The following is a 13,604-nucleotide window of genomic DNA, read 5'->3' on the forward strand; positions in this document are numbered from 1 at the left end:
GTAATAATTTTAAAATGAGAACCCATAAATATGAAAATAGTAATTAATTTATGAAAAGAATATAATCCTAGTTCTACATTTTGAGTTTTTAATTTAATTAATTAAATATTGCAAAAATAAAAAATACAACAAATTAAGAGAATTCATTGATTTATAATCATCCAAATAATAAAAGCTCAAATCGAACTAAAGCTCTAGCAATAATTCCTCGGATTTCAACATAAATGAATCGGTTGTAAATAAGAAGATTTTTTATATATATATAAATCAATTGCCACATAATTATTGTTTGGTCGATCATAATTTTTAATAAAATATGTCCAATATGTTATAAAATTGTGCATTATAAAATTGAAAGGGGAAAAAAACATAAAAAAACATTAATATACTCATATTATTTTCAAAAAAGGAAAAAAAAATGTGACTCTAATTAACTAAAAAATTCAATCCTTTTTTATAGATGTAAGTGAAATACTCAAAAATCGCAATATGTAAAAAAATTAACTACTCGTTTCAAATATTTAACTATCAAAATAACTTCACATACATTCTTCTAAATCTATTTTTCAAATTAAATCATTTTATCTTAACTCGACCTGTTGCATAAACAAAGATTTTAGCAAACTAACGTATAAAAATATCTTATTCACAAGTATCATTTTTTTACAAAAAAAAAACAATGAAAATGCATCCAAGCAATCCCTTTTAGAACTCGTGCCTAAATGAATATACAAGCCAGATTTTTCCTTTTCTTCTCAAGTTGGATGCTTAAACAACTAAAATATACAGAAAACTACAAAAATTTTCTTCTCAAGTTCATATTGCCTTCTCAATAATAACTTAGGTATCAAAAAAATATTAAACCAAAACCATATGAACCGTAATCGAAACCGTTCGATCAACTAGTCTTTATTAATTTCAAAGTCTTGCATTATATACACGCAATTTAATTTATATAATTAAGCTACTTTTATTTATAAATTAAATTTGATCAGTATTTTATTTAATATTTTGTAATATAATTATCAAATATCCCCCGGCCCTACTTATTTTGGGAATCCAAGAGTTTAAGGCTTTAAGCTCCACCGATGTCCACAAACGAACACAATGATGGCCATTAACTAGCTAGGATATAGATAACACATTATAAGCAAAAAACAAATCTTATCAAACCTTGAGATAATAAAAAAAAAATTGATATTCAAGTTAAACTTCAAAATCAATCCTATTGTTACTTGACTTTAGGAAAGGATAATTTGCGACCTCTAAAATAAAGTGATTACTAGATTATTTTTTTTCACAAAAAGAAAATCTGAAAATTAAGCTTGCAAACGTTATCTTATTGTGATCAGATATATAATATCATGCACGGAGTTATGGGTTAATAATTAAACCATGTCATATATGTACATATACACAATGACAAATATATCCAATAAGCCAATAAAACTCGGATTATTCTACTGTACTTGGAGTATTTTTTTCCTCTAAAATGTGGTCAAATTTTAGTTATTAGATCATCAGTATATACGTCAACTTCCATAAAAATATGAACACTCACATGAACTAATGATCCCGATGATCCCGATGTAACATAGACTAATTCTTACGATAAAAAAAAACATATAGAAATCCAACTTATAACCATGAATGCTCATGTACACAACGTACCATTACGTACATGTACACTATTGAAACTTTCAAGATATCTATCATTTCTCGTCCACATTTGACTTCCCATTAGAATAGAGCTTAGAAGTTAGAATCATTATTAGATCTTAAGATCCCAACAACTCCAAGACGTGGACAAATAGTAACCTTAATGTATCCAAATTCTTGATTCTGATCCCTTCCTCATGCAACATGTGCCACCATCAAAAATAATTTTAAAAAAAATTAAATTATACATAGAAACTATAAACTCAACCTAGCTAGCTATGTTAGGTTCCATTTATTGATATTTGGAATATGATAACATGACAGTAAAGGGTGGAACAACCCCAGCCTGTGCTGCGTGCAAGTATCAGAGAAGAAAGTGCACCCCCTCCTGCCCTCTTGCACCATATTTTCCAGCCAACCAGTCAAAAGTATTCCGAAACGTGCACCGATTATTCGGGGTCTCGAATGTCACAAAGACGCTCCGCAGCTTGGAGTCCGAGGATCAAAGGGATGATGCCATGAAATCCATCATATACGAGGCGGAAATGCGAGATAGATTCCCTGTGTACGGCTGTTCCGTGATCATCTGTCAGCTGCGCTTCCAGCTGCAACAAGCCATGTCTGACTTGAGGGCGGTATCGTCGCAGCTCAGGGCATATAAAGAGCATCCATCAAATAACCAAGTGGATCCCTATTCTTGTTACTGGCCTTCGGCCCAACTCGAGTTTGGTGGCATTTGTTCGAATATTGACGTGCCACAGTTGAGTGGGAATGAGATAATACCTTTGGCAGATAACCAATTTTTCTTGAATGAAAATCATGAATTTTACATGGAGTCCCTCGAGAACATGACCAGACCATTGATGGGATTAAACATTTGTCCCGATATTGTGAACGGCATGAATTTTACACCATTTCATGCACAAGAAAGGGAAGTTGCCACCCTAAATTATGAAGGCCTGCAATTTAATATGACAGCTGATGATAGACAATCGTATATCGAGACCAAGGAGGCATGTGAATCAAGGTATGATCAAACATGTTTTAGAGAAGAATTATTGTTTTCCAATAAAAACCAGGAAAATTACACTTTTTTGGCAGACAATTTTTTTTTTTAACTTACGGATTAATTCACTGTCTTAATCCGCTAACGTACATTATTATTTTGCTAAATCTTTTTTCACCGAAGTGAATGTCTATCGTCACATTTCGTTGACACGTTTACAGACATCACTTCACCAAAAAAAAGACTAAAATCGAAAAAAAAAAAAACAAATTAGTTAGACCGAACATTAATCGATCGATAAAATGACCAAAAATGAAAAAATACAAGTTAAAAGACGAAAAATATGATTTTCTAATAAAAACATGGGTTTACTGATACCGATCATATATGAATTAAAATTTATGTGCAGCTCGGATTCGTCGGAGAAGAATTCGATGCAGTGTGTGCATCAGGTATCCCATAGTGAGCTCAAGGATGCTGCTGCAGGCTTCAGCCTTACTACGTACTACTAGAATTAATCAAAGAGAGCCCGGTTTCGAGTTTGTAAATACGACGAGTTTGCCAGATTTATTGTTATTTCTTTACTCCACTTCATTTTTTTTTTGTTTTTACTTTTTTTATTAACTCCACTTTCATTTTGAACGTAATGAACGAGTAGCTGAAGCGATCAGTGTATCTCATATAAATTAACCTCACTTAATTTGATTAAATTGTTGTGTAGTAGTGTGAGTAGGGTTGTTTCAATGAGCATAAATGAAATTAATTGTGCTAAAAAAAGTAATAAAAATAAATAAGAGTTTTTTTCCCATAATTAACTCATAAAAAGAAAATAGAAATTAATTTCTAACAAATAAAGTAAATATCATGAATGAAAATTTAAATTATTAAACAATCAATTGAAAAACAAACGTTAGTTTCGACCGAATATTCTAGTATTAGAATTTATTAACTCGATCTTCAATTCTTTTAAAATTATAATAAAAAAATCTAATTTTCTGTATCAACTTAGTTCAGTTAAATAAAAACAAGAGTTCTAATTTATCATAATATACGCGATGCAAGTTACTACGGTCTAAATTAAAGGCATCGTTAAAAGTACTAGTGAGAATTATGAATTGGCAACCCATGGGAGAGATGTATATGAAAGCTGATGCTTAATAAATTTGATATGTACTACTTATACAAACAATATAAATATATTTTTGGGGAGTTTATAACATAAAAGCTTCAAGATTCAACTTACTTTACTTAAGACAATTTTGATATGCGTAATACTCTGGGCATAAAATTTTTTCAAGGTGCACGTAAGTGGAGACACAAACATATATGCTGGAAAAACTTGATTGATTTGTAAATATAATTGTCAAATTGGGGCATTACATTTGGCTAACAGAGTGGCTCTGCATGGTGTGAGGCCCTTAGCTCCTAATCGTTATTACAATGTAATTTGATTAGGATTAATTAATTACAGCGGAAAACGAGTTTAAAATTTATTTACAATGAGCCTAAAATATGCTATTTGAATACTAAAAATAGTATTTCATATCACATCATAAAACATGCACACACATAATGAAAACAACTCATACAACAACAAATCATATCCTCGGGACATACCCCGGTATATAGATGCATAACATATATACTGGGAAAGACCACGAAACCTCAACACAAAATATGACGCCCTCCAGAAGTACCATCTCCGGTCTCCTGATATCCTGGAGTACCTGTCATTGTCCACATACAAAGACAACAACAACCCCATCTGGGGTGAGCAAAGCTCAGTCTGAAGCAACCACAATATATACCACAGATATCTAAACAATGATATATGATATGCAATGCATGTATGCCGTTNATCATAAAACATGCACACACATAATGAAAACAACTCATACAACAACAAATCATATCCTCGGGACATACCCCGGTATATAGATGCATAACATATATACTGGGAAAGACCACGAAACCTCAACACAAAATATGACGCCCTCCAGAAGTACCATCTCCGGTCTCCTGATATCCTGGAGTACCTGTCATTGTCCACATACAAAGACAACAACAACCCCATCTGGGGTGAGCAAAGCTCAGTCTGAAGCAACCACAATATATACCACAGATATCTAAACAATGATATATGATATGCAATGCATGTATGCCGTTGAGGTATTAGGTCAAATGCCCATCCACTGAGCACATGTCAGAGTCAATCGAATCGCTATCAAATCAATGCTCGAGCTGGCACACCGACCTCAATCAGGGATACTCATATGATAACGTCGACAAAGCGTCATCAAATCTCAAATCTCAATCAATCATCGGGGCCACAAATGACTATGCTTTAAGGGTCATGTAATACCAAACATAGCATCGTGTTCACAAACCCCAGAATCAAATCCAATCATATCAGGGTATCCAAGGATCATAGCTCAACGTGCATGTCATGTATGCCACATAAACTCAACAAATAAGGCATATAGACATGTATTCTCAATCCAATCAATCAAACATATATCATATAATACAGATAAATGTCGTATGTTATCCGATCGCAACATACCTCAATTCTTCGTTCGAGTCGATGTAGCTTTAAAATTTCAGTATAGAAACTCTATCTACATCAATAGCACATTCTTTTCAGTCCATAATTTCATTCAATATCAACAATAGAGGTTTCAAATATCTTTTGAAACTTTAAAATTCATATCAAATTCAAATCATAGCATAATTATATTCAATTCCGACTTCAAAACTTAGTTTCTTGTCGGTTATTCTACCGCATATATTTATCAGAATTAATAATAACTGACAAATAATTCTTCAATCTCAATCCAACGATTAAAATTCCCTAATTATAATAAATTGGGAAAAATTCAAAATAATATCATTATAATCATCTCTTCTTCGTTAAAATCATACACTATTCAACAATCTTCAATTTCTGTATGATTTAACAATTTATCAGATTTATTCCAAAAATCGACGAATTTCAAACATCACCAAAAATATAAAATTTATACCTCAAATCGAAGATCTCGTGTCAACGATCCCAGAACTGAAGTCGATTCGTAGATTGAATAAACAGATAAATCGCACGATCGAAAAGAAAATCGAAACCCTTATCTCCTCTTCTCTCTCTCCCCTCTGTCAAACTTTCTGAAAATGAAACTTACGAAAACGTAAGTTTCATATATATCAAGTTTCATTTTTATTTTATTTTTTTAATATTATATTATTATTATCTGAGGTTTGGAATACAAATTGAATCTGATACGTGGCATTGTTTTACCAAATGTTTCCTTAGTGGCTTTCGCACACATGGAGATTATTGGTTTCCAGCCTATATACCATATTCAAATTACTAAACTAATAAAAGAAGGTATTTAATTTTCAGAATAAGAATGAATATAAGGTTCTTCTATGACAATTTTACAAAACATAAAAAGAATTACAAAAGATATACCAGAGAAATTAAACAACAGAGGATTTCCCGAAGGCAACTTCAGAAACATAAATTCATAAAAAATCACCCATAAATGCCTTAAACGCCATCTCTCGGCTAAGCAGGCTGAAGGGCTACAACATGAATTTATGCCTCTTAATTAACTTCGAACCTTGTGTTTACTATCTCCTGGTTCGTCTTCCAACCTTATGTTCAACCATTAACCCTTATATTACATTGAATTTCAAATTTTAAATGAAATCTTTTATCATCTCAATTTAATTCCAAGTTACAAATAAATAAAGATCATGGTTTAGTAATGGGATGATTTAACACAAATATTTTAGCCTATCATTCAGGCTAATATATGAAATATAAATATTAAAAACTGTAAATAAAACAGAAAATAAAAACAGTAAACTTACATAATTGTAACCAGAAGAAGAAACTTTTATACAAAAGGTTGAAGATTTTAATAAGAAGGGTTGTTTACAAGAGAGGAATAGAGGGGAGCAAACTCGACCGTGTCCTTCTAAGAACACAAAATGGTCCTATAAATAGATGGAAGTGCCGGACATGAAATCCCAGATTTCAACTAAAAATATAAATAGTAAAATGCTTTATTAAAGCAAACAGTAACATGGTTACAAAAGTCAAAAAGTAAATAGTGATATGCTACCCACTTTTGTCATGATATCATGCTACTATGTGAGATTCCACCAACTTGTGCTTTTGCACCGTCTTCAAATAAATAATTATTAAAGATGAATATCCTAATCATCTTTAATATTATCTTTTAATGAATTTTTTAAATTTTCAAAAATATCATTGATCTGAGAAAATTGAGGAATATCATCATCTGGATCTTGAGCATCTTGCATTTGCATTAGATGAATAAACTGATTTTCACTTGATTCGGATGTCATAGACTTGTCAGATTTTGAATCAGAACATCCAATATTTTTGTATAGATCTTTCTTCATCTCTTCAATGTAGATTTCTACCATTTTTTCTTTGGAGTAAATTTCTGAATATTTTTGAGTCAAAATTTTAAATGGACTCATTGCATCTTTTTCTTTTTCTTGTTGATGATGTAAATCTTTCTGATATACAGAAATTTTTTTTCCGTTTGATGAAGAGTTTCTGAGCCATAAAGCTGTCCAGTTGCTGGATCTTCTCTTAAAAGTTTATCCCAAAATTTAGTGGAGCTAACTCTCCATAGGCAAGAGATACCTTCATCAGTATAACCAAATTCTGCTGCCATTTCGAGATCCATGGGATACCAAATTCCATGAAGAACAGACATAAAGTCTTGCCATCAATCCAATGCTCAGAAAAAGATTTTTTAATGCTTGGTGAAACATATTCATCGATTTTATAAAAACCTCAGGTAAAATTTTTGCTGATGGACCAAAAATCTTCCATCATATGAAAAACCAATTTGGAACAGAATGATGAAAAACATTTTCACAAATTTTCAGAAACCATGTATGTTTCTTTTTCTCATTTTCATAGAATAGAGTTTTATTAAAACTCTCGACATAATCCCAAAAATTAAATTTGAAACTCATTTTATGAGCATCAGAATAAAATTCTTTTTCAACTAATGGAGATATACCTCATTCTTAAATAGATATTATCTTTTTGATAATGAACTTGGAGAAGTTATAACTTTTTTTATTGAGTATTACTGAAAAAGTGAGTTATATCAACACTTTTTGTGGATAACAGAAGATTTTCATAAAATCCTCTTTATTTATAAGAACCAAATACATATGATGTATTTGTTAAATATCTCTCCATGATAGTCCACGGAGTCTTTTCCCATTGGATATCCTTTTCTTCTATAAGAAGAATTAATTCACGATATTTGGTCTCTGTATATAGAGCCGAATCATTATCATCTTCTTTCATGATATTAGCATATGATGCTGAAGATTGAGAATCTGTATTAGATTTATGCTTTTGTTTCAAAAATTCTTGAAACTCATTGTATAACTCATTATTCTACTCAGTATTACTGGCTGATGAACTAGATAAGTTCTGGGCTATTAGCCTCTGCTTGCCATGTTGTGCTATTATATTAGGGGGTTTTCCCCTACCACCTCGCCCTCTATAAGACGACTCTCCTCTACCTCGAGAATACATATATGTAAAGAAAAACATTAAGATAAATATTCACGAGTTAAAAAATCAGGTAAGTGATTATCTTCACCTTTCTTATAATNTATTATATTAGGGGGTTTTCCCCTACCACCTCGCCCTCTATAAGAGCACTCTCCTCTACCTCGAGAATACATATCTGTAAAGAAAAACATTAAGATAAATATTCACGAGTTAAAAAATCTTATAAATAATTTCAAAATCAAAAGGAGCTAAATGAGCATGCCATCTTGCAAACATTTGCTTAGACACATCATGTTTAAAATCTTTATTAAACATAAATTTTGCAGATTTACAATCAGTTTTTATAATAAACTTTTGATTATATAAATCATCTTGAAATTTTAAAATACATCTAACCATAGCTAAGATTTCTTTTGCTACTGTAGAATAATTCTTTTGTGCATTATTTCATTTCCCAAAATAAAAACGAATCAGATATTCCTGTTTAGCTTTGGGATCTTTTTGTTTCAAAATTCCACCAAAACCTATATCAGAAGCATCTGTTTCAACAATTTTATCCCATTGGGGATTAGCTAACATAAGACAAGGAAGATTCTTAACATTTTCTTTTATGNTTTGTTTCAAAATTCCACCAAAACCTATATCAGAAGCATCTGTTTCAACAATTTTATCCCATTGGGGATTAGCTAACATAAGACAAGGAAGATTCTTAACCTTTTCTTTTATGATCTGAACAGTCTTAGTATGCTTATTTGTCCAGGGTAAAGGATTTTTCTTAAGTTTATCATATAAGATAGCAGAATCTTTAGTAAGATTTTGAATATAAGGAGAAATATAATTTAAACTTCCTAAAAATCTTTGTAACTGAGTTTATCAGTTATTATGNATAACAATATGTTTAAACATTTCTAAATGTTTAAAATGAGATTCAATATTATTAGAACNTCATATGACCTAAAAATCTAATATTAGTTTGAAATAAAATCATTTTAGATTTTGAAATAACAAGACCATTTTGTATAACAATATGTTTAAACATTTCTAAACGTTTAAAATGAGATTCAATATTATTAGAAAATACCAAAATATCATCAATATAAACAATTATAAAATTGCTATACTGATAAAAAAATATCATTCATAATTTGTTGAAATTCTGAAGGAGCATTTTTAAGTCCAAATGGCATTACTGTCCATTCATAATGTCCTATAGGAACATTAAAAGCATTTTTATATCTATCAGATTCTTGTATTTGAATCTACCAAAATCCTGATTTTAAATCAAATTTTGAAAATATAATTGCAATGACTAATCTATCTAATAAATCTTTTTTATTAAGAATAGGATGCCTAATCCATTTTAAAACCTTATTTAAGGGTTTATAGTTTATTACTAATCTAGGTACTCCTCTTTCTTGCTCAGAATGTTTATTAACATAGAAAGCAGTACATGACCAAGGAGATTGAGAAGGTGTTATTAAACCTTTTTCTAATAAAGAATGAATTTCTTTCTTACATAATTCTAAATATTCAGAATTCATTTGACAAGGACGAGTCTTGGTAGGCATATTTATTTCCTTAAAATCTTCTTCATATGGAAGAGAGATTATATGTTTCTTTCTATTCCAAAAAGCATTTGGAAGATCATTACATATTTCTAAAGAAAATTTATTATAAATAAATTTAATCTTATCCTGTAATTTAGGATTTTTTAATGTATCATCTATAGTTAGAATTTTAACTTCTTCTTTTAAAGAATTAATTTGAAAAGTTTTTCTATCAATCTTTTCTTGTAATTCATTAAGAATTCTATGAACAGGTTTAGTTATAAACTGAAAAGAAATAGGATTACCTTGATAAGTTCCTATTATACCTGTTTCATCAACATATTTTAAAGGATTTATTTGATAAATAAAAGGTAAACCAAGTATTAATTGGCTAGAAATATCTTTTGCTGATAAAAAACTGGTTTGAATACAGTTTTTATCTTTGCAAATATAAGCTTTAGGTAATTTATAATTTATTTCTAAAGGTTCTCCTCCTGCATGAGAGAGAGAATGAGTAGTTTTATGAAAATATTTTGTAAGAATTAATCCTTCCTGTATAACATTCAAATCTGCACCACTATCTATCATAGCAATGAAATTCTTCTTATAAGAATTATCAATTAACAAAGTAATATCTGTATACTATTTTTTAGATATGATCGTACTCAAAACAGATAAATGATTATCATCATTAAATGAAATATTTTGATTATTATCAATATTGTCATATTCTTCTTTGTTATTTTTAATAACAGAGATACGATAACTTAAATGAGTATTATTCTGATGTAAAATTTTTATTTGTTACTTAAGATTATTAATCTCTTTTACCAAATCTTATATAGTAACAGGATTCTGTTTACTATATTTTTGTTGTAAAAGATTTTTTACTTCTTGCATAGAATAAGCTTGTTCTTGTTTAACAATTATATTATTTCCACTACTTGTTGAAGCAGTGTTTTCCATTTGATATATTATAGTAGATTTTAACATTGGATCCTTAATCATTTTAAGGAATTCTAAAAGATTATTATTAGTTAAAACATTAATATTTAAATCTTTAAATTGAGACATAAGTTTATAAAACTCATCATTTTTATTATCAGTATCACTTAAATGATTGATACAAGATTCTCTTTGTATACAATTATTATATTCTATATCAGAATTAAAAGATTCATTATCTATTTTATCTTCTGAATTATAAGATTCTGAACTATTCTTAGATTCACTATCTGAATTCTGATTAGAATCCATAATTATTTTATTGATTTTATCTTTGAGATTTTCATCTATGTCTAAATTATTAATTTTGTTTTTAGCCCAACATTGATTAGCATAATGTCCTGGCTTTTTACATTTTCTACAAATAATTATTTTATTTTTAGCTTTATAATTTTCAGTTTTCCGTAATTCACAGCTTTCTTTTCTTTTCTTTTTTCTATCTTTTTGTCTATCAGACAAATGTCTTTTCTTCCTATAAAGTCTTTCGTCTTTATCTATTATTTTCTTTTTACCTTTATTAGGTAGATCCATACCAAATTGATCACAAAATTTACCTAGTTGTTTTCTCTCAAGTAAATTCTGTCTTTTAATCTGATTATTTAATTTTAATTCATTACAGAGAGCTAAACCCTCTTGGATACAAATACTTATTAATTTGTCATAAGTATAACTGTCATAAGAAATATTTATATCATCCATTCTTAATACTTTTCTAATTCTTTCTGCAAAGAGAAAGGGTAAACCATCTATAAATTTGGCTTTTCAAAGACTATTATTACAATATGGTATCTCATAAATTCGAGATAAAAAAGTATCTTTATACCATCTAAAATCAGTAAGTGTTTTACATTTTAGATTACTTAATAAAGTACGAATTTGTTCACTATTATCAGTGAATCTACCAGTAAAATGTTCAATCATTGTCGTTATTAATGAATAAACAACATTTTCTACCTGAATATTATCTTCAATTTTTATTGAATTGAAAATATCATTTTTCTGAAATTGATTTAAATAATTATCCCACCAACCTTTAAGTTGGCCAGTGAATCCTGCTATAATCATTCTAGAAATATTTTTATCAGTATTACCTGAAGTTTTACACACAGTACTATACATAAGCATTCTGTGAGCAGTATTATAAATTTGTTTATCACTAACTCGATCAATATTCCATTCATAAATACTTTTCCCATTATAACTATTGGAGAAAATATATTCTTGTTCTTCAACAAGAACATCCATGGGAGTCGGTCTATCATAATAATATTTAGTTTGGGTAGGTTTATCTGTCCATTTTATTTTATTAATTTCTTCATCAGAAAAAGTATTATTATCAACAATCTCTTCATTAAGAGTTTTAAATTAAGATCTTTAAATTTTTCTTCTAATAAATTTTCTAAATCAGAAACAGAAGATTTAAATTTAAAATCTTTAATTTCTAGAGGGGATTTAATAGAAGAACTAGCAATAGAAACAATATTAGTTTCTGGTTCTTGTATATGAACATCTGATTTAATTTTATTAATAGCTAAAATAATTTTATCAATACGATCTTTAAGAGAAACTATTTCTTCACCTATTATTGTAAGATATAAATTTGTATAATTTTGTTTTTCAATTATTTGATTAATATGTTTAACAGTTATTTGTAACATATCATTTTCAAATAATTTTGAAAAAGCAGTAAAATTTAAAACTTTATTATTTTTTTCTATGATAAAAGATCGTTGATGAGGATAAATAGATCTTTGAATCTGTCCAGAAGGAAATTTATAGTTTCTTTCAAGAATAGAAATATAATCTATAATAAATGTTTTAAAAAACCAAGGGACAAAATGAATTAATCTATTTTGATTTTCACAGTATTTATAAAATTCTTTTTCAGAGAAACTTTTAAAATACCAATCTCTGAAAGATTTTCATTTGGGTAAATAAAATTCTGAATTGATCTTTGCCCTAGCAAAAGATCCTTTAGTAAAATCAATTTTTGATATACTATCCATTAAATAGTAAAATTCATTTATGAAACAGTATAAGTTTCTTTAACTTTTTGAAAGTTACATTGATGAACAATATTATTTTGATTAATAATTAAATCTTCTGCTGAAGATTGATCTACTTCTTCTCTTATTTGAGAAGTTGAAGCTCTAGAAGTTTGTGGAATATCCACCATATAATCTAGAGGTGAAATAAAAGAATGACTAGATTTTGATCTAGCATAAACAGAAGAGGGTAATAATCTTCTTTGTTCATTATTAAACTGTATTTGAACAGATTCTTCATTAGTTTGAATAACTTGCTGTAAATCCCTATTTATTATAGGATTTCTAGGAACGGCCTGTTCAATTATCCAATTTTCTGGAAATTCTATTTCTTCCCATTTTATAGATCTACGGGTTGTAATATTAGATCTATTAAAATTAGTTTCTATTAGAATTGTTTCATCTAATTTCTTATCAATTCTTTTACACATAGGATTAAATGTAAATAATGGTTTATAATAAATACGATAACAGATACATATAACTTCTGTACCATGAGTATAATTATAACAATGAGTTTTAACATTTAATGTTAAAGAGTCTAATATATTTATATCAGACAAAGATAAAGATAAATTTGGATAAACATCAAAATATACTGGAGCATGAGCCAGACTAGATTGAATTATTCCCATAAGGGATTGTTTCCAATTTAAATTTCTACCATCTCTTAAAGCTGCTATAAAACTTTCTGGTAAACCTTCTAAAGCTAAAGGTCTAAAAGCAATTTGTATTAAACCTATATAAATAAATCTGTAATTTTTCCTATA

At 28.8% G+C, this 13,604-nt stretch overlaps 1 protein-coding gene across 1 annotated transcript; it reads left to right on the plus strand.

Moving 5' to 3' along the window:
• The first annotated feature begins 1,865 nt into the window (after positions 1 to 1,865).
• LOC140985498 (LOB domain-containing protein 19-like) lies at positions 1,866 to 3,350 on the plus strand. Its single transcript, XM_073453321.1, has 2 exons — positions 1,866 to 2,686; positions 3,075 to 3,350. Exons 1-2 carry the CDS (start codon positions 1,977 to 1,979, stop codon positions 3,175 to 3,177), a joined length of 813 nt encoding a protein of 270 aa, XP_073309422.1. The 5' UTR covers positions 1,866 to 1,976; the 3' UTR covers positions 3,178 to 3,350.
• The last annotated feature ends 10,254 nt before the right edge of the window (positions 3,351 to 13,604 follow it).

The sequence above is a fragment of the Primulina huaijiensis genome, chromosome 10 (assembly GCF_012295235.1).
Source record: "Primulina huaijiensis isolate GDHJ02 chromosome 10, ASM1229523v2, whole genome shotgun sequence".
In the NCBI taxonomy this organism is placed as follows: Eukaryota; Viridiplantae; Streptophyta; class Magnoliopsida; order Lamiales; family Gesneriaceae; genus Primulina; species Primulina huaijiensis.